Here is a 26,451-nt window from a genome sequence, read left to right as displayed (position 1 = left end):
AAAAATAAGACAATCGTGTCTTACATTCCACGTAAACGAAAAAATGTCAACCTCATTTCTAGCATGCATTATGACGATGACATAGATAGCGATACAGGGACAAAAAATAAGCCGGCAATTATTTCGTTTTATAATAAAACAAAATCCGGTGTTGACAAAGTTGACGAACTGTCTGCCAATTACAACTGCGCTCGAAACACAAAGCGATGGCCAATGGTTGTGTTGTACTCACTTTTGAATACAGCAGGTATAAACTCCCACATAATATTCTGTGCAAATAATCCTGCTGTAGATTCGACCTTACCAGTGAACATCAAAAAAACAGGGCGACATTGAAAAATTTGCCCCGTGCTGTTCGGCAATACCGACAAGATGCTACTGGAATTCAACAAGATCGACGTGAATGCCCCGTAAGCGGAAACGCTGTGAGGAGTGTGTTGGTTCCGATAGTAAAACAAGCTACTTTTGTAGCGAATGTTTCAAGTATTTATGCCTCAAACACACATGCATTCGTTGCAACACCTGTACCAACAAAAATACTGTCGCTGACAATAAAAACTCTGATTATGATACAGATTAATTTATTATCAAGTTTTTTATATAAAAATTATTTGTAATCAATAAATTTTTTATTTATGTGTATAATTATTTATAGCTGCATTATTCAACAATATTCAAACCATAAAAAGATATCCTACTTTTAAAATTCTGTAAATACGAGTATTGGGTCTACTAGACCCAGCGCGACCACATTTTCGTATAACTAACGCGCGACTACCGTCGGGCTAGGGCACGGAACTTTTGTAACAGAACGATACGATTTCCCCCCTCCACTTGTTCTCATTGGCTAGTTTTCTGGGTTTATTTTCTAGGAAGCCACTGAGAACAAGTGGAGGGGGGAAATCGTATCCTTTTGTTACAAAAGTTCCGTGCCTTAGTGATAACAATGACCCATGGAGGTAAATAAAAATAATACTCATTCTTTGAACTATCCCAAATTATCGTATCGTTTGGGAGAAAATAATATTTTTCTAGTTCTGATGCAATTTTGAATTTGCTTTCCTTCCACGCAATAAGAATACATTCATCCTAATTAAATCTTCATAAATTTGCAGTTGTTCCAAGTCTGATATGAGTTCTGGGAGCAGGTTTTCAGTCTCCTTGTCTGATACAGCAACTCAGTCATACTTCAACTCATTTCTAAAAAGTATTTCATCTATGATATATTATAGTAAAATTGTGAGAAAATAAAAATTCGTATTTAAAATAATATATTTTTGTATCGTAGTAACAACCATCAATATCATCAGTCACAACTTGTCACATATCACTGTAAACCACTCACCCTAATTTACAATGGATACACCGACCGTGTTAACCGTTAATTATTCTCGTAATTTTGAAGATCCAGGAAAATCAAGTCATTCAACTCTTCAAAAATTAACTGAAAAAATAATAATCCGATCATTCATTTTGATGCAGTTTCAAACTCAATATAAACTTTTTGTCGCACTTGGTATTGTTTTAACATATTATGTAACACTGAATGAAGCAGCGACCGCTATATCGATTATGAAGCACGAAAAACCGTTGAAACATTACATGACCAATACAAAAGGTATAATCTACTCTTTCGACGTGTTTTATGGGTTGGATGTTGGATTAATGCTTATATACAGAAATACTTATTGGCCGGAAACTCAACATCGTTATCCTCCTAGGAATTCGCTTGTAATTTTTTTGGACATATGTTCATTAGTGCCTATAGATGGTATTTATTATCATATTGGTCCGAAGAAATGGCCATCAGCAGTGAGTATTTTAAGAATGAGATATGCGTTGAGATTGGTCCGGATTTACTGCCAATTTAAGATTGCCCGTCCTATCACGAAAACTCCATCACTAATAACATTCGTTTTTTCTTTTTATATAATCCTTACTTTTATTATTACAACAACAGCTGCAGTAATTCAAACATGTATGTGTGGTTTTACTTGTACCGATTGGAATTCTACAATGTTTTATAAGAATATGTATTTAGTAGCGGAAAAGTTTACCGGAATGGGATTTGGATTAATTCAATATCATTTTGAATTGAAGTATGAACATTTGGCATCAATATTTATTACTACAGTTGGTGGATGTTATTTTATATATTATGTTTTTATGATAACAAATTTAATTACGACGTTTTATCCTCGATACAAAAAGGTTCATTCATTTTTTATAAAATATGGGAGTATTAGAGCAGAATTCAACGCGTGGAAAATATATTCATTAGATGAGTGGACTAATTATCATCAAACTTTACTTACAACTGTTCAAACTTATTATAAAATGATATGGGATAAAGCAAAATGGCACTTACAGGAATCGCCGAAATATCATATCCTTCCATGGATCATGTTTAAGGATTTATATTTAGAATTAAATTGGCACGCATTGAAACACACCCATCTCTTTAGAAATAAGAGTGTAAATTTCTTAAGGGAGGTGGCGTATCGTATGCGACACAACTCATATCCTTCCGGTGAAGTCATTTATTATAGAAATCAATTTAAAGAACAAATGGTTTATATTGTAACGGGAATTGTTCAAGTTATATCGGAGGAGAATGGTGAAACTCCGATAATATCGTTTTCCGGTGGAACTTGTTTGGGTGAATCGTGTCTTCTTTTGGATTATCCCAATTCGTGGAGTGTGGTGTGCAAAACTTATTGCGAAATAATCTATTTGAAACGAAAAGACTTTATTCAATTAAGTCAGATTTATCCTAAAGATTACAACGATATCCTGCGAACAGTATTGATGAGACATGAAAAAGCGAAACGATTAACAAATATGTTTAAATATCAATGGTTGCAATATAACATTACAAACCCTGATACAATTATTATCGCGTGGATTAAAGATATGTTACATAGCATGGTTGCGAATCGAAAAGAAACTGCTGTAGATCGTAAAGATTATCTCGCATTTTATCCCGATTATTTAGACTTATTAGTGATTGCTGAAGACTTAGAGTTAGTTGTTGATCAAATTTATTTAAAAACAACGTATCCTCCGATTTTGCAACCGGAATCGATCTTTTTATCCGGATGGAATGTTTTTATGGCTCTATTTTCAAGTATAATCTTTATTGGATATCCATGTTTGATTTTATTTTGTAATCAAATCAATGAGACAACTTTAGCAATAATATATGTGTTAACAACGTTAGCTTGTTGTTGGGACGCTTTTGTACAATCAACGACTGCGGTGAGAACTAAAGTTGCCCTTCTTTCTAACGTCTCAGAAATTATTTATTATCGCTTGAGAAGTTTTACATTTTTAATTGATATAATATCAACGGTACCTTTATGTATGTTTTTTTACGTGGTTAATAGAGACACAAGTTATCGAATACTAATTATTGCTGAAGCTCACAAGTTATTAAAAGTTTATCGCATTAGCTTTGTCTTTAAAAATATAGAAGGTCTTAAATACAGGCACAATAATATTTTGGTACAACTCAAAGTTTTCTTGATTTTCTTCTTTTTGTGTTATTACACAGCGATAATTTTTTTTTACGTAATTTGTGGGGATGATATTTGTCCAGATTTACGATATGAAACGTTAAAACTTGCCACCAATTTAACGGAACAGTCTGTATTATTACAATTATACTCCTCAGCGGCTGTATTTTTGGGGAACATGAACCACGTGGATATCGTAATATACATGAACGCCAACTTAATGCCACTTGTTATGTTATTACAATTCATTTACATTTTCGTCTCTGTATTTGTGTTATGTTACGTATCCATTATCTATGCTGGTAAACAAAACATAGAGTATAAATACAAAGAATTTGTTTTAACGCTAGATACGATAATGAAAGATTTTAAAATTAAAAAAGATTTACAAATGAGAACGAAAACTTATTTAAGAACCCAATTTTTGTATGATAAAGGATTGAGATTAGTGATCCCACATCTTAAACAAAGAAATATGTCCGTTAATTTATATTCAATAACGAACCAAGTTATGTTTGGAAATTTTTTAAGTCACACCTTGTTATTTGGATTATGTGATGATAGACTTATTTGGGATGCTTCGAAAAGACTAAGCGTTATAATTTATGCGAAAGGTGAAGTGATATCTTACGTTGGTCAAATTAGTACAAGATTATTTATGATTCAACAAGGATTTTGCAAGGTTCATCTTACGGGTAGAATTTTGAATCCGGGGGAATGTTTTTGTGTAATTGAAACTTGTCTTCAAAAACCTATTCAATACACAGTGATAGCTGAAACTGATTGCAAAATATTATCATTGTCTATCGAAGAATACACGAGATTATGCGTAAAATTTCCTGATTTTGAAAATATTATTAATGAGACGTTAAATTTAGTGACACAAGATAATTTATCACTATTAGAAATAACGTATAACGTTCGGGAATATTTTATAATTGAATCAAAAATTGATGTACCATCAACACACGTTTTTAACCTGAAACACATGCTAAAAGAACAACAAAAACGTACAATACGATATTTATTTTTATCATTTTTCTTGATGCGTGTAACATTTTCTGCAAATGGGAACTTTATTTTTTACTGGGAAATAAGTAGAATGATTTTTGCATACTCAACATTCCTTCTTTCGGGATTATCAACCCTTGCAACAACAACAATGTTCTATATACTTTTATTTTTGGACATTACTTCCTGGATAGATTTATACTTTCGATTGCATGTTTGCTATTTCAACGATTGTAACATTGAAGTAAGTCATCCTGTTAAAACAGCAACACATTATCTCAAAAATGGATTTTTACTCGATTTGATAGCATCTTTTCCGTTTGACTATCTGGGATTCGACGAAACGAAGACTTACTTACGAGTAAACAGGATCTTACAATTACATAGACCTTTACGATTTGTCGCACATATTAATTCATACAATATTTCGCGATCTAAAATTTACGATATGGTGAGATTTGTTTCTTTTATTATAATATCCTTATTCTATATAAGTAATATTGGGCAATATATAACTTGCGGTGCAATATCGGATAAATCTCAAACAAATTGTGCGATCAATAACTGGATTTTAGAAAATTTTAATAAAAGTAATGTCCGAGACGATATTAAACAAAAAGTTGTAAGCGTCTTATTTGCTGTAACATACTTCACTTCGATAAGTTTAACCACAGCGTATCCAACTACAATGACTGAAATTATTTTTCTTAGTGCTGTTGTAATTTGTGGTCAAATGGTCTTTACTTGGATTACTGCAAAATTAATTGCTAATAGCTTTTATAAAAGAACTGATTTGACTCAATACCAAGAAGAAATGAAAGAGTTGCGATTAATGGTCAGTGATAAACAAGTTGATAAAAATATAAAAAACGAGATTGTAAATCATTTTGAAAACATGTGGAAGAAAACGAAAGGGAAAAAAATTATTTCTGTACTAAGTGTATTACAAAGTATTGTTAAAGATGATCTATTATATGAAATGTTTGGTGTATCATTACGGGAATCATCGATATTTAAAAATGCTCCTATTGGGTTTTTCAAAAGTTTGGTACAATGCGCCAGATATGAAGTGTTTGTTCATAAAGGTTTGATTTAGTGTATTACATAATATATACGTTGTGAGTTGGTATCTTAGATAATTTCCAAAAAAACATGAAAAAGACAATTGTTCTGCAACAGAGGTAATTAAAAGTGTGAGTATTAAAATAATTATTATTTTTGCTTGCTATTTCGTATTTACAATTCTTTTGGCTATAAACTTCATATAAGTTCCTTCATTTCTTGTATGTGGATGATTAATTATCGAATCTCAGCTTTATGTAGATAATCAAACATATTTTACCATCAAGATGTATTATGGTTAAAGATTCTAAAGATGCCTAGTACGTTAATAGTACCTAAGGTAACTTATAAATAAGAGAATATGTAAATATAATTGCATTGTTCGTTCGACAATCCCAATCAAGTTTCAGAGGGATGAATCGAATTTTAATCAGAAACGCAATTTTTTTTAATTAAATCAATTTTTAATAGTAAATGTAACATAAATATTCTCCAGAATCAGAAAATGCGGCACTCGGGGACCTGCGTATTCGTATTATTAGGTTTGCCTGAGGAGTGAATATTTTAATTTACAACTTTTTAATTGTAAAGTTTTCTCCAGAACTAGAGAGTGCAGCATTATGACACAGACTGCTGTAAATAAGTCGAGTTGGTACTGTATTAAACTTTCTTAATGATAAAGTTAGATGTAATATACGTTATTTTGTGTTTGCAATATTTATGTGATAAGTATGTGGTATCACAGTGTAGTGTTTCTGGGAATCCAAAAGCTATCTACTTCACTCTACTCGGTACTTTACTTAATTCAACGTAAATGTTGAGAACGCGGCGGTCCTACAATTTGTAACATTTCTCCGCAATCGTTCCGTAATCATGGCTGATAGAAGAAACTTAACTCCAATTAACTTCTAAAAGTAAGGTTCTAGGGGTGATGAAGTTGTTTCTGAAATATAAAACCTCGGAAAATCGTCTAACTCAGAATCTGAACGCAATGATGCTACTGATAATGATTATTAAAAGTATACAATTTTTACCTGTAAGATACTACTTTTCATTTTCTAACGTAATAAAAAGGTACTTTATATACTTTATGTACTTTATGTACTATAGGTATAGTACAGCAGATAACAACTTCAAAAGTGATTGAAGATGATATGATTTAGCCAGTTTATAGCCCTCTATGAATTTCTACATTCAACCTGACGTCAGACCCAACCCCCATCATTCGAACAATATAAGTTGCACTTTGATTCATAGTTGAAAAGAGACTGTTTCCACTAATCTACGCTCCACTGTATTCCACGTATTTTACAAAACATTAACAAAGCAGGTTATTTAGACTTGGTGATCAAAGGCTTATGGGTGGCAGCACGACCAAGTAGCTGTGCTTCATTACGGATGGTATTTATTGAAACAACACTCCCTGATGTCTGTTGAAACTGCTTGCGTGATCCAAATATTTGCATGGGTGTATAAAATAAATACTTGATGGTAGATAGTGTATTCTTTTTAAATACGGAAAGTATGTAATGAAGATATGAGCTGCCTATGACAACATAATATTGAATGCTTACAATTGCAAAACAAACATCTGAAAAATAGCAGACCAGCGTGAACGTAACCAGGGGCTGCTTGTTGTATTGGATTTAAGGATCAGGAGAAGTGTGACGGCTGATAATTTTTTATAAGCCTTGACCTAGAAAGAATAAATTGGAACTTCCTCGAGAGTTCGTTATCACACGGGAAAGTGTACTCAATAAAATTTGTTATTTATATAAAGCCATGTTAACCATTATTACTGCCCTAAAAAGGGAAGATGGCTACTTTGTTATCAACTGTCCACAATAGGGTGAAATTTCTGAAGATAAAAAGAAGAAGCTACAAAGAATTATTAATTGCTAGATCTCAATCAGACTCAATCATTCTTAAACCGAATAACGGTGTTTAGAATTAAATTATTGTGACATCCATCGCCTTTCCGTAAACCTTGATGCTGAAGGTTAATTTCGATCTCTTCCTGCCGCTTTTCGAGAACATTATTACGTAATATACTTTCTGATAGTCTTTACGATTAGTTTTATTTCTACATTGTTTTGCAATGCATATTGGTAGCAAATGAAATACTTGCTATCTCTTCCTTTATCATCACAATTTTTAGATTATATCCTTTTGCTTTATTTCTACATTGTTCTCTTTTAAGTTCCTTGTCACAATTAATGTGCTCCCAAGCTCTATGTTTATATGTGAGAATACTTTTGCTTGAGAAACAATATCAACCAAACCACCAAGAGCAACAAAAGTGCGAGATGTTAGTTGACTTCTACCTAAATATATATAGTCAATATTTTGCTAGCATAAATAAAAATTATAATAGCGTATTCAATGTTGTTAGCTCAACCTGATTATAATATGGTTTTATGTTTTAAAAAATCATCTAAGATACCAACTTATAAAGTTATTTTTAATACAAACATTACATCAAATTTATAATAATTCTTACATAATACATATATTATTTTTTTCAGGAATTCTTTACCATGTTAATGATGTACACGGAAACATTTTTATATTGTTGAAAGGAACTATTGATATTATTGGTCCTGATTTTAATAAATTCTCAATTTTATATCCTGGAAGTATTTTTGGTAATTTAGATACTTGTAAAGAAAGCCGACAAACTTTAATGATGGTGGCGAGTGGTAATGTGGAAGTTTTAAAAATAACTTCTTCTGATTTTCATGGGGTGGTATCAAAATATCGATTTCTATACAATTATTTTAAAAAGTTAACAGCTGTTAATGTGGATTATTTGGTAAACAGACCATTACGAAGTGAATTATGGGCCGTTAGCGAAAAAAGTCAAGATTATCATTCTTTTTCAATGAAATATTATCATAGGTGTTTTTCTGGATTTATGCATGTTTATGAAAATACCAAATACTTGAAACTGTTAAACTCCTTTGTGATTTTCTTCAGTTGTTTTGTTGGTTTTCATATGGAGCTCTTTCAAGTGGCTATTTATGAAGATAACCCTACTTTTATTGCTGTACTTTATATTTTGGATTTATTCTATCTTCTAAGAATGTATTTGATATTTCATACTAGTATTACTGATGATACAGGAAGACCCGTTAAAGATCGACGTAAAATTGCACAAAAATACTTTAAAAAACGATACGGTTTTTATTTTGATTTATTTACTTCTTTACCATTTGAAGTAATATCACTGGTATTTATTCATAGAGAATTCTTTATTCAAGTATACTCTTGGCTTAGAAAAAATAGACTTTTACGACTAATTATTTGCTTAGAAACAAAGCGAAGCAGTTTAAATAAGTTAAATGTTGATCTAAAAATGAAGAGGATATGTTATATATTAACTTGGCTAATAATTGCTTTGCACAGCATGAGCTGTTTACTTATTGAATTTCAATCAAACGATGATGAAATATCGAAGTACAGTCATATCTATATATTATTAAAAGCTTATCATTTAATTATTTTTACGGCATGTAGAGGTTCTTCGCCGGAATTAACACTTGAATTTAATATGTACACAATATTTAATGGAATTGCTATCATGCTAATTTGTAAGTTTTGTATTACACTGTTTATAGCGGAAACCTGCTCCGTATTAGAGAACATTAATCAAACAAGGAGAAGTTATCAAACTTACGCGTTAAAATTAAAGAACATCATGAACGAAAAAGAAGTATCAGAACCTTTTAGAAAAAGAATTGGGGAATATTTCAATTTATTATGGAATCATCACAATGGCGTCCAATATCCACGTCTTCTCAAAGAATCACCTTATTATTTACGAGAGGCTATTTTAAACGGTCTTTATGGCTACCATTTGCGTAAACATCGACTTTTAAAGCACTGCCATAAGGATCTTTTACGACAAATGGCAGCTACTTTCGATGTCCTAATATTTTTCCCGGGAAATTTTATTACTTACGTGGGAGATATCGACGGAAATATGTATTTTATACATAAGGGCGAAGTTAGTTTGGTAATTGAAGACACAATACTAAATGAAAGTAGCATCGGCACATTAACCACCGGAGAATATTTCGGATTAGACCAAGGATTATTTAAAAATTTCGGTCACGACTATAGTTATAAAGCAACAAAGAAAAGCACATTAATTGCTTTGAATAGATCAAAATGGTTTCATTTATTAGATTTTTTTCCAGCATCAAAAAGAGTTTTGTTTGAATTAAGAGATGAATTTATGCAGTCGGAATAGAGATTCGTATTGATTAAGAAATGTTATGAATATTGTGTATTTAATAAAATAAAATTTATGCTTTGATATTGTCAAATAGTTTTAAGATTTAAGCTATTATTAAAACTTCTAGTCCACCTAAACTTATTAAATTATCAGTGGCAATATGAGACTAATAACTTTCAACGTGATATTATAAATTTACAAAATAGCGATTCGGAGGTATCTTGTTTATTTATTTAATTTAATAATGTCCATGCTCACCCTTTTGATCCTGTTTACGGAAATCGATGCAGATAGAATTATCATTGGAATTGATGGACTTGACTTTTTTGGACCACGTTTCATTTTTACGGATTTCTATTGCTTCACGAATTTGCTTGCTAAGGGAGTAGTATTGGATTTTTGCCGGGTTATATGCTTTTTGGAATAGGCGTCGGTAGCAATGCGGCTTTGCATTATGTTGGTGATGGGAGAAAGTGTTGGTGTGACGTGAGAGGATCTTTCGTAGCCAACTCGTCGCCTTGCTTTAGCCCTTGTGTGATCATTTTGTCTTTATCCAGCATGCTTCAACTTTATTTTTAATGATAGTTGATATATTTTTTGCGCTCTCCCTATTTTTAATTAAAATAAATAAATTCTCTTTTATTGCTTTTTATTTAGTCTTCTCAACAACACTTTTAAATATATTTTGTGTTGCTTCATTTATATAAATTTTTGCCATCATCTCTTAAAATATTCTTCCGGCCGACTCGAGGTAGAGCTGTGACAGTGTACGCACGTTAGTAACAGACCGCTCGAAAACCACTTTATTAAAAGTGTACTTACAGTTAACTCAATTACTCAAATGATTAATTTAAGATGAGTGATACGGAGGAGTCGCTGTATTCCGGAAGCCAGTGGGAAAATAATAGGAGTACCGGAAAACGTGGACGGCCTAAAAGCTCTAACACGACCCGCAAGAAAATGGACACAAAAACAACGCCGAGAAAGACAAGACGAGAACAAGCAATGAAAACAGGTACGCCAACAACTCTCTTTTCCGATATTCAAAACACGCAACAAAAAACAGATACAAATATTTTTAAAATGCCTCAAACAAAACAAAACTATACGCACATCATTCAAACCGGCATCATTCACACATAAAGATAAATTAAACACCATAGAGCGCGAATTCAAAACGATCTACAAATTAAAACCAAATTCAACCACACTCACACGCACGCAGCTGTCTGCAGAATGGAGCGAAATCCAAACTGCCAATAACATAAACAGTGACGACGTTATTGGATTTTATAAAACCGGGTTTTTGCTAAAAAGTAAAGAAGAGAAAACTATAATTCAGAAAATGTTGAAAGAGTTAACACAAAAACAAATTATTAACAACTATATAGAAGGTACCCCGAAACTTATACATAACAAAACACCAAATGAAAATTCATTTTCGGCTACAATACGTAACGCAGAACCTGACATTAATGAAAACGACATTAGTGCAGGGTGCCCAAATTTCGATGGGTTTGCAGGGTATCTCAGTTATTATGAAAGATAGAAAGTCGCGGCTTTCGCGAACCTGGACTACTTTTTTTTGTGAAACTTACAATGGCGTAAACCAAATTTGCAGAGCCCTCTTCGTTTTTGATATACAGGGAAATTTACGATTTTCAGACACCTCCTGTATCTCGGCTAGCCGGAAACTTAGTAAAAAAAGTAAAAACAGGTTCTAATAGATTTTTTCACGTGGAATTCAATGGTGCACCTAGAATTTTTCTAGTCATCACGGTTTTTGAGTTATAAACACAACTCAAATACTGAATACTCAACTTCTAAAATACTGAACTCTTTATAACTCAAAAACCGTGATGACTAGAAAAATTCTACGTGCACCATTGGATTCTACGTGAAAAAATCTATTAGAACCCGTTTTTACGTGTCCGGATAGCCGAGATACAGGAGGAGTCTGAAAATCGTAAATTTTGAAACACTACCTGTATATCAAAAAAGAAGAGGGCTATGAAAATTTGTTTTGCGCCATTGTAAGTTTCACAAAAAAGTATCTCAGGTTCGCGAAAGCCACAACTTTCTATCTTTCATAATAACTGAGATACCCTGCAAACCCATCCAAATTTGGACACCCTAAACCCAATTCCTAATCCTAAACCCAATTCCAATCCTTCGAACCCTAAGAATTACCGTCCCATTACACTCCTTTCCGTAATTGGAAAAGTATATGAAAGCATCGTCAATTCAAGAATTCTAAACGCCATAAATTCCAATATACCAATTCGGATTCAAACATCAAAATTCCACCACGCACCCTCTATCTATTCTATATAATAACATCGAAACAACGCATCTATTGAAGAAACTTACAGCAATAGTCTTTCTGGACATCAATAAAGCATTCGATAGCGTGTGGTACAAAGGATTCATCTACAAAATGAACCTACTCAACGTGGATATACACATTATAAAAATCATAGACGACTTCCTAAAAGACGACAAATTAAAATCCAAATAAATAATACATGTTCTAATCCGTTTTCTTCTTTACAAGGTGTTCCCCAAGGTCCTCCTTTATCACCCACGCTATATAACATCTATTGCTCAGACATTTACTCCCCAGATCCTTTATTCTTAGATTTAACATGTTATGTACTACAATACGCAGACGACACCACGTTGATTACACACGAAAAGAACATGAAAGAAGCAATCAACAACATGCAAGCACTTCACAACAAAACATTAGCGTGGTTATACAAATGGAAACTCCACCCCAACCCATCCAAATTCCAACTCCAAATTCCTTATCACAACATCAACGAAAATTCCCCATTTATCCTTGCAGAAGAAGTCAAATTGAAACCCTCAGGAAATATTAAATATCTAGGAATATCTCAGGACAAACGACTACGACTAAAAAAATATTTCAAGGAAAAGCAACTAGAAATAATTAAAAGAGCTAAACACTTTCGCTGCTTAACCTTCAAGAACAAAGGAATTTCGACCAAGACAGCTATATACATTTATAAAAGCATATAAACTACTAACGTACCTAAACAAAGACAAAATATTCTATTCAACTCAGCTCCAAAACCAACTCAATTTTATAAAATCATTAAATGGATACATCGTTCAACAACCATCCTGAGAACACTGTCATGGAAGATATTCTATAACATTGGAACCAATGTCCATTCCCGAGTAAACTTCAAAGCGATGTGATCAATAATTTCGCTACCTAATAAAATTCACTTTGGCTTTCGTATAAAAATAACGACCTCATTAACCGCCTGTCCGATTTGTCAATTTGAGCACGAATTTGCTTTTATTTAAGAAGAGGTAATTTTCTCCAGAGAGCGTTGAATATAAAGATCATAATAATTAATTTGATTTTTACAAATTGTTTTAGTAAAAAAAATTAGAAACAAAACAGATTTAATCATTAATCAAAAAAAATGCACTAAACAAAAAAACTGTCCCTGAGTAAAAAGTCTAAAACGAAATAAAAATACTTAAATCGAGACCTTTAATTAAGTGATTTATTTTACATCTGCTATGTGATTTAACCACTGAAGCTAGTACTTTAAAGATTGTCGATGATAAAGAGATGAAGGTGTTGTGAGAAATATGGATTACTTTGATTGAAAAGTATAATATATTGATTCGAAAATTATATTATATACCCATATATACCGGTATCATATAAAAAAGTTATATTTTTAAAATTATTATCAATAAAATGCATAGTTTGAGCTTGCTAGAAATGCAGCTCGATAAGAAATATTTAAGCTTTGTTTTCCTTTTTTATTTACGCTCTTCCGATTTCGTTTTGCCATATTGCTGGTTTGTTAACATACTTAAAAGAAGGCAAAAAGGAGTGTTATAGATTGCTAGCTACAACAATAAATTTCTTTGTGGAACTTCTTTGGCTTCATTTTACATATTTTCTAGCATAAGTAAAATGCAGAACTAAAAATAGTCTAAAAGAACAAGTTTTTCTGCTTTCACATTGATCACTATCTGACTTCTCAATAGTTTCTTTTGCCTTCTTTCTAATATTTATTAAAAGTCTTAAGGTACAAAATGATTAACAATTTCCAATAAATTTATAGAAAGGAGGAAGAAAGTATACAAAGTTTTGTTCTTTATTTACTTCCTTCCAATCTCTTTTTAGCCTATTTTTGCCTCCTTAAAATTTTGTCTTGGTTTGTTCTACCTCCGTATTACTAACCTATTAATTTCACCTTTTTTCATTTTCTAGTACTGTCAATATTATTTAGGTGTTCATCTATAAACGTCATTCGTCTATATTGCTTCCATATAACTTCATTCAGTTACCTGTAATCAATACATAAATGTTCTCCTCCTGTACGGGGCTCGGCATTACACCAGGACTATTCAGACATTGAAGCTCTAACAATACCCGCTTTCAATAATTCATTGACTTATTCATAAACTATATTTTGTTGGCCGTATGGTGGTCGATATGGGCGACTCGACATTGGGTTTATATTAGTGACTTCATTCTTCATTTCAAATAAATTCGTACAACCCACATTCAAAATCATCCAATAATTTAAATAACTCCATTTTGTTATTTTCTGTTAACTGTGGGTTCACATCAACTCCAATCTTCACTAACCCTGTTTGTGATTTAGTTCTCTCTGCCATTTCTACTCTATTTCTATTACATTCATTCCTTTTTACAATTGCATTCATCATTTGGTTGACATTTTCGTCCTCCAACATACAGGTTTGGAATACAGATTTAATTAAATAGTTCTTGTTCTTGTTGTAACAATCTTTCGATATCGATAGGAGTCTCATCTAAAATAATTATAATTATTATCTTAAGTGTCAAATCTAATTAATTTCTTAATGTTGAATTCCTTTTAGAATTTTAGTGAATTTCAAAAATGTTCAAATTACTTAGTCTATTAAATTCTTTTCCGTTACCAGAAAGTTCAAATTATTAGCTGAGCACATTTATATTTAAGATCCATATCTTTGAATCATAAATTATATTCAGAATCAGATCGAATCTTTGTTTACGACTAGAACTATACATCAATTTGTTGTGTTGGTATAAAACAGGAAGAGCAACTAGCGGCCAGGGCCATAACATACAAAATCGATATCGTAAAATCAAAGGGCGTCCGGGAATCAGGACGGACTCGTGGAATCCGTCTAGATGTTGGAATTTCCAATGCGTTTGATTGACTTGTACAGAGCGTTTGGTGGGCGGTCTACATGACTGCCCACACTCAAAACACAATACCCACCATACATACTGTCAATACGATCGCACACAAGGGCTAATAAACAATACGGTCGACGGGAATGATGGAAGTACGGCGATGGGCATTCAGATTTGATCACCACTTTTGTAAAACAAGAGGGACATAAAACAAATTATAAAACGCGATTTCGATTCAATAGGAGGATAAACAAAATTGAAGCGAATCTGTCAATTTTTTTTTATTATTTCATGAAATTTATATTTCACCATTTATGATTGTTTTTTAAATTAAAAAGTTGGAATGTATATCAGAAATCTAGTAGAGTAAATTAAATTAAATCACTTGTATAGGGGAAATTATAATGAAACGTAGGTACCGCAGACATTTCATTCGATTCGATTTTACTATAGATTTAAATGTCAACCCGCTTCTATAGGATTTATTAATAATTGAATACACACAGGGTACGGAACGATGTTTATACCAATAGACATCCCCATACCCTTTTAAAGCTTAAACTGTCGATCAACATTGACACAAATTTATACTCATCAATTTTGCGATATTATAAAGTCAACAGATGCTAAAAGCAGCAGTCTCATAATATGTATGGTTTACCATAAAGTTCTCCGATTTCAATTATTTAAACGTCATTAACAGGATATCAAAGGTATATTTATTTACTGATTATATAGATGTAATAGGATAATTTAATTTAAAATCCTTTACCGTAACAGCAGCCACAGGTGCTCGAGTTTCGGTTAAAATGACTTATCTGCAATTAAGCTACATTACCAATTCAAGACAGTTTATCAACGCTGCTGTTGTCAGTAACTAATCTTGGGTGTTCGGTTAATTTAATTAAAGGGAAGGCTTTGTTCAATCGACCAATACAAATAGTTTAAAACGAAGAACTCTTGTTTGGACACGAGTTTGTATCGTAGTTAAGCTGCTGTCTTGAAGTTGTTATTGTGAACTTGATAAGTTTAATATAAGTAGTTAGCTACTCTCGAGGTTTAGGAGTAATTAAATATCTAAGTTGAAATCAATTTAACTTAACTGTAACATCACAAAATATTTGCAAAATTGAAAATAAAATTAAAATTTTACCAAATTATTAAGACCGCGGAGGAGATTATTGTTGAGGTATTAAATTTTATACTACAATCCATTTAATTTAGTGGCTTAAATTAAGAGGCTACTTTACCATACAGCTCGGCAAATTACAAAAAACATACATTATTTATGAAAATATTTGGATGAAATTTTGTACATAGCTTCTTCTAACAATTCTACATAACGCATGGTGAAAATTTTTAAAGTTTTCCAAAAAAAGGGGTTTTTTTCCTCAATATTATACAATTTGGTCGTTCTTTTTTAGCTTGCATGATAGTATACTTGAAAATAGTAATATTTTTCAAATCAATTTTTTCAAAATTTTTAGTTATAAAGGAATAGTTTGTAATTTGCTAAAATTGCAAAAAGGTAGCGTAAAAATGAATATTTTCCGTCAAGATTCCCACGAAGTATTACCACCGCGTTAGTCCCGCCTCTTGCCGACTGAGCGGCGCTTACATCGACTCTCTTCATCGAAGCTCCTTGTTTTATCTATTACTTTTTAATGTGGTAGAGAAAATAATCATTTCCAAAAGTACGTTTTGAACTTTATTTTCCGTGATTTTCTACTAATGATTGTGTAATTTAACAAAATTTTTGAATTTATAGTCAATAGTTGTTATTTTATTGTGTACTATAGTGTTAGTTTAATTTAGTTTGTAAAGTTTTTATAAACAATGGGTAAGTATGTTCATCTAAAAAACTACCCCTTAGCATTTAAAGATATTCTCGAAAAAGGAGTAATAGACGGTAATAATTTACGATATAAATTTTTATACAATCTAAAATTTCATATTTTATAGTCCGAGATTCAATTGAAAAATGTATTCATTCAGAAAGGTAAGTTAAATTTTATTAATTTTATTGTATAAACTGTGGCACACATAAAAAGGACTTATTTAAAAAGAATAAACCATCACAGTAAAAATTAAAACGATACATTATTTGAAGCGATACCATAAGATAAATAATACAAATGATGCAGAACCAAATACTGATGGTGGAGAATAATTCATTCAACTGCAACAAAACTCGCATTAAATTTATTAATGAGTCAAAAGCAGGGCTTAGCAGCTCATTTCTTTTATGTTTTATGTGCGGGATAAAAAAGAAGCTTACACTGAAGAAAGCAAAGAGTCTATTGAGATAAACTCTGCTGTTGTTTCTGTTATCTGTCGGTACCGGATATACACAGGCTGAAGAATTATTGTTATGTGTTTGTTATTTATGTTAACAAAAACATTCCAAAAATATCAAGAAACCGCAAGTGACATGGCATAGCAGTTTATGAAGAACGCAGGTAAAGAAGAATTAATTTAGTTACAGCTTCAGGAAAAGTAAATAAAGACTGAATAAAGACTGTAAACGCTAAACGCTCGAACAACATCAATTACGATGCATCATCCGGAGTGGTACTGCTATAAAATAATTGTATACAATAAAATAAAATACTCGTGTATACAGAGTAATTCAGGTAGGTAGCGAAAGCCGATCAGGGTAATGATAGCAATTCGGTTATAATTTATGAGTGACATTTCACACGAAGAATATAAAAGAAAGAAGAATTTATTGGAAACTTGCAAGATGGATGCATTAACAGAAATAAAATACAAATTCTTACCAGAAGCTAAAGTACCAATCAGATATGGATCCAAGAAAGGTATCTGTGCCTAACTGCATCGAGATTTGGTGATGTATGTAGGATGAGAAATGACACGTCTTGCTTAAATAAAGTTAAATCAATCTTGTACTCGAAATTTGCTAGAAATAATAACACTAAACATGGCCAAGCCTATGAATGGCTTGCATTAAAAAAATTTGAAAGTAAATATAACTTGCCAGCAAACTCTTCAGCTCTATTCATCCGTAGGATGTATGGATTCTTAGTTGCAAGTCCAAATGAAACAATAAAAAACGAAAATGCCATCTTCGAGGTGAAGTGTCCAGCGAATTTCAAGAGCTTACATCTATTCAACGATGGCAAATTAAAATTTTCTAAAGATTTTTCTAGTCAGGGCTGTTTTATTTATTACACTATTAGCCATATTTTGTATACTTCAATCATTATTTAATATTATTATTAATTAGGTATTACATATTATTTCATTTACTTATACAAGGTGATGCAGACCATGCAGTCCATTTTTTAAACAGAAATATTAAAAAAGTTCGAATGAAAAGTAATAATATTCATAAAGGAACCACATTTATTCAGCTATTTTTTCTTTAATTTTTGTAACTACCTGTGTTTTCAAATAAAATTACTTACACGGTTACTCTGAGACACCTGTACATCAAACGAACGCATAATAATACAACAAAGATATAATTTATAAATGTTGTACCGAACTTTTCACATTCCCTGTATTGCAAATATATCTATTTTAATATAAAATGAAGTTATAAATGTTATTTTCGTTTCAAAATGATATAAATGTTTTATTGTTGTGAACCAAAATACTTAAAAAAACAAACGTAGTAAAAAGGTGGGCTACGACTACGATTATTAATAAAAAATCAAAATAATAAATAAATTGGAAAGTCAATAAAAAGATTGATTGTAATTCGTAATTAAGAAAAATTGTTAATAAACAATAATATTTAGAAGAAGTCGTTTAATTTCTTCATTAACAACATCGACGAGAAAAAGAATCGTAATAAAATAAACACGATGTTTTTTTAATCTATAAAGGGTCGGGCCTAGTAGAAAATAAACTCCGCCTCGTTGCTTCCGAACGTCCGTCGTCTGCGCCCCTCAGAAACTGACCGACCTGGTAAAGTGGGCTCTTAAGCAGATAAATTCAACGAATAAGATAAAGAGAGACAACGCGGAATTCATGAAACTTCGAATTGGGATTCCATCACGATCAACGTATACACGGCCTGTTACTAAGTTTCTCGGAGATACGTGACCTTGACTTGCGTGATAATATCCCTACATTCCCCAAGATTCCCTTATGATTAACTTTTCAAGTTGTAATCGATCTGTCGCAGCTAATCAACTAAGTATCGTCATATGAGTTGACGATCTCATTTATCCGTTTATTGTAGCGACTCTTGTTAGAATTTCACAGTACGATGAGTAATTTTATGTTTAATATAGAAATGAGAATAAGAAATAAGAGCTAAGCTAGAAATCGCTGGTGAAGAATTATCTGAAACGATGATAATGACTAAAAATACTAGTACTACTAAACAATTTAAACACTTCCGATCGAATTGTAAGGGGTTACTTCGAGATTGTTAGAAAGAGAAAGGACAAAGGTTGATAAAAATACTGCTGCTGTAATACTAAAGTCGGTTGTTTTTAAAACCCATAATACAAGCCGCTACTATATTTGTTTCTAACCCAATTATATCGCTAAAATCTGATTGTGTAGAAAAAAGAATAAAAATTAAGAGTCCAAAAATTTGCAAATAAAATACACAAAATAAAATATGTCACAAAATGACAAAACAAAAGATAACATCACAAATACCTTTTATGGTTCACACACTGAATATAAAAAGTAATGAATTTTGTCTTGATTCTGATTTCACCATGTCCAATTAAGAGAGACAGAGCAGAATCTCGTACTCCTCAACGTAATAAGTTTTCTTGTTCTTAACCAGTTATATTCACTTATATTTTGCTGAGAGATTCTAAATATTTAGTGCCGATGTGTTAACCGTTTTTCTTGGCTGCTTTAAGTATTGTTAAGGATCGAGCTGACACTGTTGCAATGGTAATATTCAAGGACCGTGTACTTCGGGAGAACAGAGGAGGTATTAGAAAAAGTCACAAGAGTACAGAGAAAAATGACAGTATAAGGAAATTTTTTGGTATTTTTCCGGCTAAAAAGTCTCATTACAACAGAAAAGAGTGTATACCTATCATATGAACTTAATATAAAAATTACGGATAATGTGCTATTATTGCACATGTTTCTACGAATTTTTTACAATGAGTTTAACATAGGATTTTCATCACCGCCCTCTGATATATGCAGCAGCTACGAACTCTTTAAAAACTGGCTTAAAAGCAAACAGCAAGCAGCTTATGGTGCTGCACTTAAAGATGAATACCATGCAAGTTTATAAAGCAAGAGCTTACTTTTTGCTTTGAATTACAAACTATTCTAGAATCATTTAATCTACGTCAATATAATAATAATAATAACAACCACTTTATTGACTACAAACAAAAAAAAGACAAAAAAAATAAATACAGAGTGTGAAACAAATAAATGTAACAACAGCAGACTGAAACTTTATGCAGTCAAACGGCGAAGTCCAGATAACAGTTTCCAAAAATCCTGTCATCTGTTCTACTCAATTAGGAGTTGAATGTTCAAACATTTAAGATAACAAAGCAAACACCTAGAACTCTTAGCGTTCTTAGCTCCTCTCTTGCGTAAATAATTATAAAGACAGAAAGATAAATAAATAAATACAATAACATTCTTTCGCTTCAACATCAGAACACCGAGGTAGCATAAACGTTTTATTCTGATCATTGTAGTGTTAATAAGGCGTCGCGCAACTTTATTTTAAAAATGTCGGGTCTTTTATTTTTGAGATCACAAGGACAGGCATCATACTCCTTAGCAGTATTATATGAAAATGACAGCTTAAAAAGAGCTGTTTTGTAAGTAAGTATGGTAATGGTGCTTTTATGTCTGAGGTTTAGGTTATGTTGGTCTGTCCTAAAAGTGATTTTATTATATAAGTAAGGTGGTGTTTTCGTGATAACTACCTTATTCACAAGGCACAGAAAATGGTATTTAAAACGGTTTTTAATCTTCAACCATCCTGTATTACTTATAGTATGGGATATAGTTTCATGCTTTCTGATCCCGTAAATGAAACGAACACAACTATTCTGAACTTTTTGAATACGATGTAAATCAAATTTCGTTAACCATCCATGGCTGCACAATGCACAAAGTTAGATAAAACTAACGTATCACATAGGTATCTTTTCTATACGTTCATTGCCGGTTGGGTCTTTTCGAAAACATCGCCTCTGGCGATAAATTGACCTGTTGTCAACCTTGTGTTGATGTTATAGAATAGTGTATATTTTTCTGTTATTATTGTAAATCTTGGTGGCAATAAATTTATTATTATTATTATTAAACTTATTATCATTTAGTGGTGGAGTTAAGTACCCGACTGTGTCGGTAGAGACACCGAAGAGCTGCATATGCCTTCCTTATACAAGCAGTGATGTAAGTAGTGAAACAATGATTAGAATCAAACGCCCAAAATGCAGCATCTTTTTACTGACGGGTGTGGAGGTCAAAACAAGAATTCTTATGTAGTACACACGCTGATGTTCTGACTCAAAAATCACTCTACACCAATTGTAAATAATTATTTTGACATTTCCGTTTAGGAGAACAGTTATTTGTCAACAGATAAGGTATACGGGTGAATTGAAAAAGATTTACGGAAAATCTCGTTTATCACACACCTTAAGACTTATCACGACATTTATAAAAAGCATGGAATAAGTCACGTGTTAGATGTAGGCTCTCTTTATAACATTAAGCAATTAGAGGTGTTATAAGAAAGTTGGCAATATGATAAATACGAAAAGAATCATAATTGACAACCACAACAAGCAACTATACAACGTCTCAAAACACTACCAGAGACCGTAATCGTGTATATCATAGACAGATCACATCAGCAAATTTATTAGACTTAGTCAGTTACTGTCTTAAACCAGAAAAAGATGGATGATGTAAGAACTGTGTTAGTAAAACAATTCGGAGAGAATTAAGCGAAAAATCAACACCTTCAACGGTACCAAAACATTACGTGTAGTAGCATGTAACAACATGCTGAATCATGCGTTTGAACTAATACTAGAACTAACACTAGCACTATCACTAGAACTAACATTAGACCTAGAACTAGCAACTCTTGGGTTAACCCGTGCGTCTTTTGAAAGTGTTTTATATTTCAGATGCTATGTTGCAACCTTAATAATAAAAATAGAAAAAAGACCTTTAAAACACACATTAAATTGAAAATTGCTCTGGCAGTTTCAGGTTCTTTTCTGCTTTAAGTAATAAATAATTAATATTTTTTACACCCAATTAACGACGAATCAACAGAGTAAATTTAAAAAGTAGACCTAAAGTAGTTTTAGACATTATTTCACCGTCTAAACTTATTAATTGTAAGCTTTGGCGGAGTACAGTGTTTTAATTATCGTACCCGACGTCATCATTGCAAGTATGCAACCAATATCACAGTATTCGTATTGCAATACGCGCTTTGCGTATTTGGTTGCATACTTGCAATGATGACGTCGGGTACGATAATTAATTAACATAAATTAAATTAATCGAACCTGAATCGAGTCATGATTCAATTCTGTTTACTATTTTTTTCAGCGGTGTTAAATGACGGTTTCAGAAAATAACTGAAAGAAATTTATTGCACTGTTTTTATAAAAAAAGTCAATACAAACATCAAATTAATAAAACGATCATTACTATTTTTGGTTATGTAAACGGGAAACTTTATGTACTTTACTGTTTTATAATTAAATTTTTTACGTCACAATTACATACACAGGAATTTTTTGACATGCATAAATCTTGTCAAGGGTATTAAGTTAGTTATAGGTGTATCTAGATTTCGTTGGGGGTTATACTTAATACCCTTGGCTTTTTCGCTTAGTACAAAAGCGAAGGTTTATCTAATATCCGAGCCTCTTTGGAAATGCAGCTATTCTACGGCCGGGAAACCCCCCTAATTGTGTTTACGCGTTTCGCTCTTTTGTACGTTCTCGACATGTGAACATGCTTGGTGCAACGAACAGGACATCTCGAGCCGGCTTCCTCTTGTTCAAGTTGGAGTGTTCACTTTGACTTTGCCGCACTGAGCCGAGTCCGGGTCTGCAAACGCGTTTCTGCGGTTTGTAGGCACGTTCTTTGCGGCCAACGCCCTCCCCTTAGAAATATGCTGAGCTGGGGCAAAACCGTTTGGACCGCTTGTTCGAGAGAAGTTTCGAGTTTTCGATCGACAATTGCCTAGAATATTTTACCTTTTAGACGGGGTTAAGGCGAAACCGTTCTAACAACGTTTTTCTTGCATATTTAGTTTACCTTTTTATTAGTTATTTGAATCAATTTTACTTATCGATTGCTAACTCATGACATTCATCAAGTATTAACGATATAGTCGACAAACGCTATATCGTCATTAACGAAAACAATGAAGTCAGCAATACTAACAATGTGTCACGAACGTTACTGACATGATGGCCAATGATTGATGAATACGCAGGAATACATTCGGCACACTCCTCCTCTAGAATCGTGTTTCCGGTATTAATGTACGAATACAGATGCGTATCGGCCAATTTGCATTGTTAATTTTATGCGCAGATGGTTATTCACTATAAAATCTGAATTACTGTCGACGCCGGCTATTTCATATTCATTAAAATGTTCACGCTGTTCTAATCGCGAAGTGGTGCATATTAACAATTCGCAAATACCTACCTTCAGTCCAGCGTAATTGAACCACAGTTAAATCAATGAGGTATAAATTACTACATTCATATAAACAGATTAGTGTGATCAATATTTCGCCAAAATCCACGAATTTTGTGCTCATTACAGCTTTGTATTTAATTCTATAAAATACTAAACGCATACAATTTTCTTGGGATTATAAAGGAAAAAATGAGTCTCATAAAGTAAACAGAGGGTCACCTGTCTTTAGGTTACCGTAATCCGGGCCTAATGAAGTCGATTTCCTCGGCACATAATTTGATGCCTGTCCTGTCCGCAAGGGATTACGCGATAAATAAATATTTATAGAAGGGCCGACGTCGGTCCCGAACCGCAATGGGCTTGCTAGCAAACTCCGTAATTGTTCCCGTGCACTAATATTTCACGTCGGTCCCCGCGGGGAACCTAAAATTTTCAGCGGGCATTACCAAACCCAAACGCCAATATTTCTTTTTACGCCCCCTGGCGAAAGCTTAATTAACCGAATTGCCTATTTCCTCACCGCCTTCCTGGGCAAATATCGACTGCCACGGCCGACGACTCGGGAAATTTGCATATTTCGCAAATACGACCAGTAAGGAAGACGCCTGTAACGGTTAATCGACCGGAAATAAACGTGCTTCCACAAATCGCTGTCGGAATTCAAGAGTTTATCTTCTTCCCCATCATGAATACTTTACTAATTTAAGCAATTTTTCATATTTTTTAATTGTGTTGGTGTGATTAATTCGACTAAATCTTTTTTTAACAAAGATTAAGTCCATTAGATGTTATTAAAATCTTTGTAGAAGCCGATCAACTGACTACTAGAAAATTAAGAGCATTTATTTTGGAATTATTGATTTTTCAATTTTATGATCTGAGATTAGATATGGAAAAATCATTCTATAACCTTTGTAATAGAAAATGATGCGATATATTTGTGAAAATCCCTCAGATTGTCTTTTAACATTGTCTTTTGATGTGACATAATAATAATAATATTTTAATGGGTTTAAATGACTGATTGATTGGTAATAATAATAATAATAATTTTATATGGCAAGACGATCTTGTGTGTACATGTCGTATGCATAGAAACACTGTATTTACTCGTTTCAAACAAGAAAATCTCGTAAACTATAGTCGAGCCGTCGAATTTGTGCAGTGATAAATCACCGTGACAAGTAGGTAAATTTCTCACATCGTCGGTCGTCCTGTCCGGATTCGTCAAAGTAAGTGACCACACCCCTTCTGGGGGTAGCGCACTGAGCGCGTTACTGGAGACAAAAAAATAATAAAAGCCGCCGACGCACTGTGAACGGTATTCATAACTTCTTATCTGACTGTAAAGAAACGTTTATTCTCGTATAGTGTAGCTGCGCCTTATAGACCCTGGTGGGAGTAGGCGGTTACATAACGAAGGAACCGACTATCCCTTTTTTTGTAAGTACCTGTCACGGTGATTTACCACTGCACAAATTCGACGGCTCGACTATAGATAGCTAATGGATCAGATTCCAAAGGGTGCTGATTACTAATAAGAAAATCTCCAAGAAGGCTAAGTGGTTGACCGTATACTAGTTCGACAGATGAACAACCTAGGTCTTCCTTAAGAGATGATGGCGTAGGAGAACCAAGGGAAGATCATTGTTCCACCTTGTAGCGTTACCTCTGGCAGTGATGGCTGTTTTTAAAGAACGGTGAAATCTTTCTAAAATTTCTTTGCTTTGGGGGTGGAAGGTGGATGTATGAATTTCACATGTTCCTAGAAGGGTGCGAAATTTTGAAAAGAGTTTTGATTCGAATTGTCGTCCCTGATCATGGGTGATAGTGCTAAGAATGCCAAATCGGCTGAAATAATACCATTACATCTTTGATAGGAAAAGATTCTGGCCAACGCGTGGAACAATCTATTACGCTGAGCACATATGTGCAGCCAAGGGACGGAGTGAGAAAACCGACCAAATCAATGTGGATATGATGAAATCTTAATTTTGGTATTGGAATTTTGCCAATAAGTGATTTTGTGTGTTTGTGAACTTTTGCTTGTTGACATTGCATATAGGTTTTTGTCCATTTTTAATAGGTTTTAAATAGGTTTTTTGAGTTTTGATGATGTGAAATTTGTTAAAAATTATTTTACGAAATTTTTGTGGTATTCGAGGATAGTTTGTTGAAAGGTCGCACCAAATCTTTACATCTGAATGTATGGATGTTACTTGTTGCGATAGGTTATATTTAGTAGTTTGTATGTTTGAGTATTGTTTGTTTAGTAAATGTGTTAATTAAGTTTGTGTGTCAGGGTACTGTGAATTTAGAGAATCAATATTTGTTCTGGACATTGTGTCCCCTACAATGTTTGATTCTCCTTTAATGTGCCTGATATCTGATGTATATTGTGTTATGTAACTAAGATATCGTGTCTGAGGTGGAGTTTTTTCTGTGATAGAAAAAATTGGTTACAGAAAAGAAAAGTTGCTTAATGGTTTGTGGTCAGTGTAAACCACAAATTGATGTCCATGTAAAAAATGTTTAAAGAATTTGATACTAGTCTAAATTGCTAACAACTCTATCAAAAGTTGAATAATTTACTTGGGTCGAAGAAAATTTTTTAGAAAATAATGCTAAAGGATGTGGTTTATTGTCTATAGTCTGTGATAAAAGAGCTCCCATGCCTTTATTTGAGTCATCTGTCGTCAGAGTAGCTTGTGGTGATGAGTTTGCAAAAGTGATGGATTTTGATTAAAGTTCTTTGGTTGTAGTGAAAGAAA

At 32.8% G+C, this 26,451-nt stretch overlaps 2 protein-coding genes across 2 annotated transcripts in view; one reads left to right on the top strand and one right to left on the bottom strand.

The window, feature by feature from the left end:
• LOC111418754 (neural cell adhesion molecule 2-like) overlaps positions 1-26,451 on the bottom strand; it is a 455,796-nt gene that overhangs the window by 317,326 nt on the left and 112,019 nt on the right. The gene's annotated exons all lie outside the window — the stretch shown is intronic.
• LOC111418748 (uncharacterized) lies at positions 1,245-9,898 on the top strand. Its single transcript, XM_023051412.2, has 2 exons — positions 1,245-5,611; positions 8,114-9,898. Exons 1-2 carry the CDS (start codon positions 1,357-1,359, stop codon positions 9,838-9,840), a joined length of 5,982 nt encoding a protein of 1,993 aa, XP_022907180.2. The 5' UTR covers positions 1,245-1,356; the 3' UTR covers positions 9,841-9,898.

Source organism: Onthophagus taurus, chromosome 7, assembly GCF_036711975.1.
Source record: "Onthophagus taurus isolate NC chromosome 7, IU_Otau_3.0, whole genome shotgun sequence".
Taxonomy (NCBI): Eukaryota; Metazoa; Arthropoda; class Insecta; order Coleoptera; family Scarabaeidae; genus Onthophagus; species Onthophagus taurus.
The sequence above is the reverse complement of the archived record's forward strand: the minus strand, read 5'-3'. Positions and strand labels throughout refer to the sequence as shown.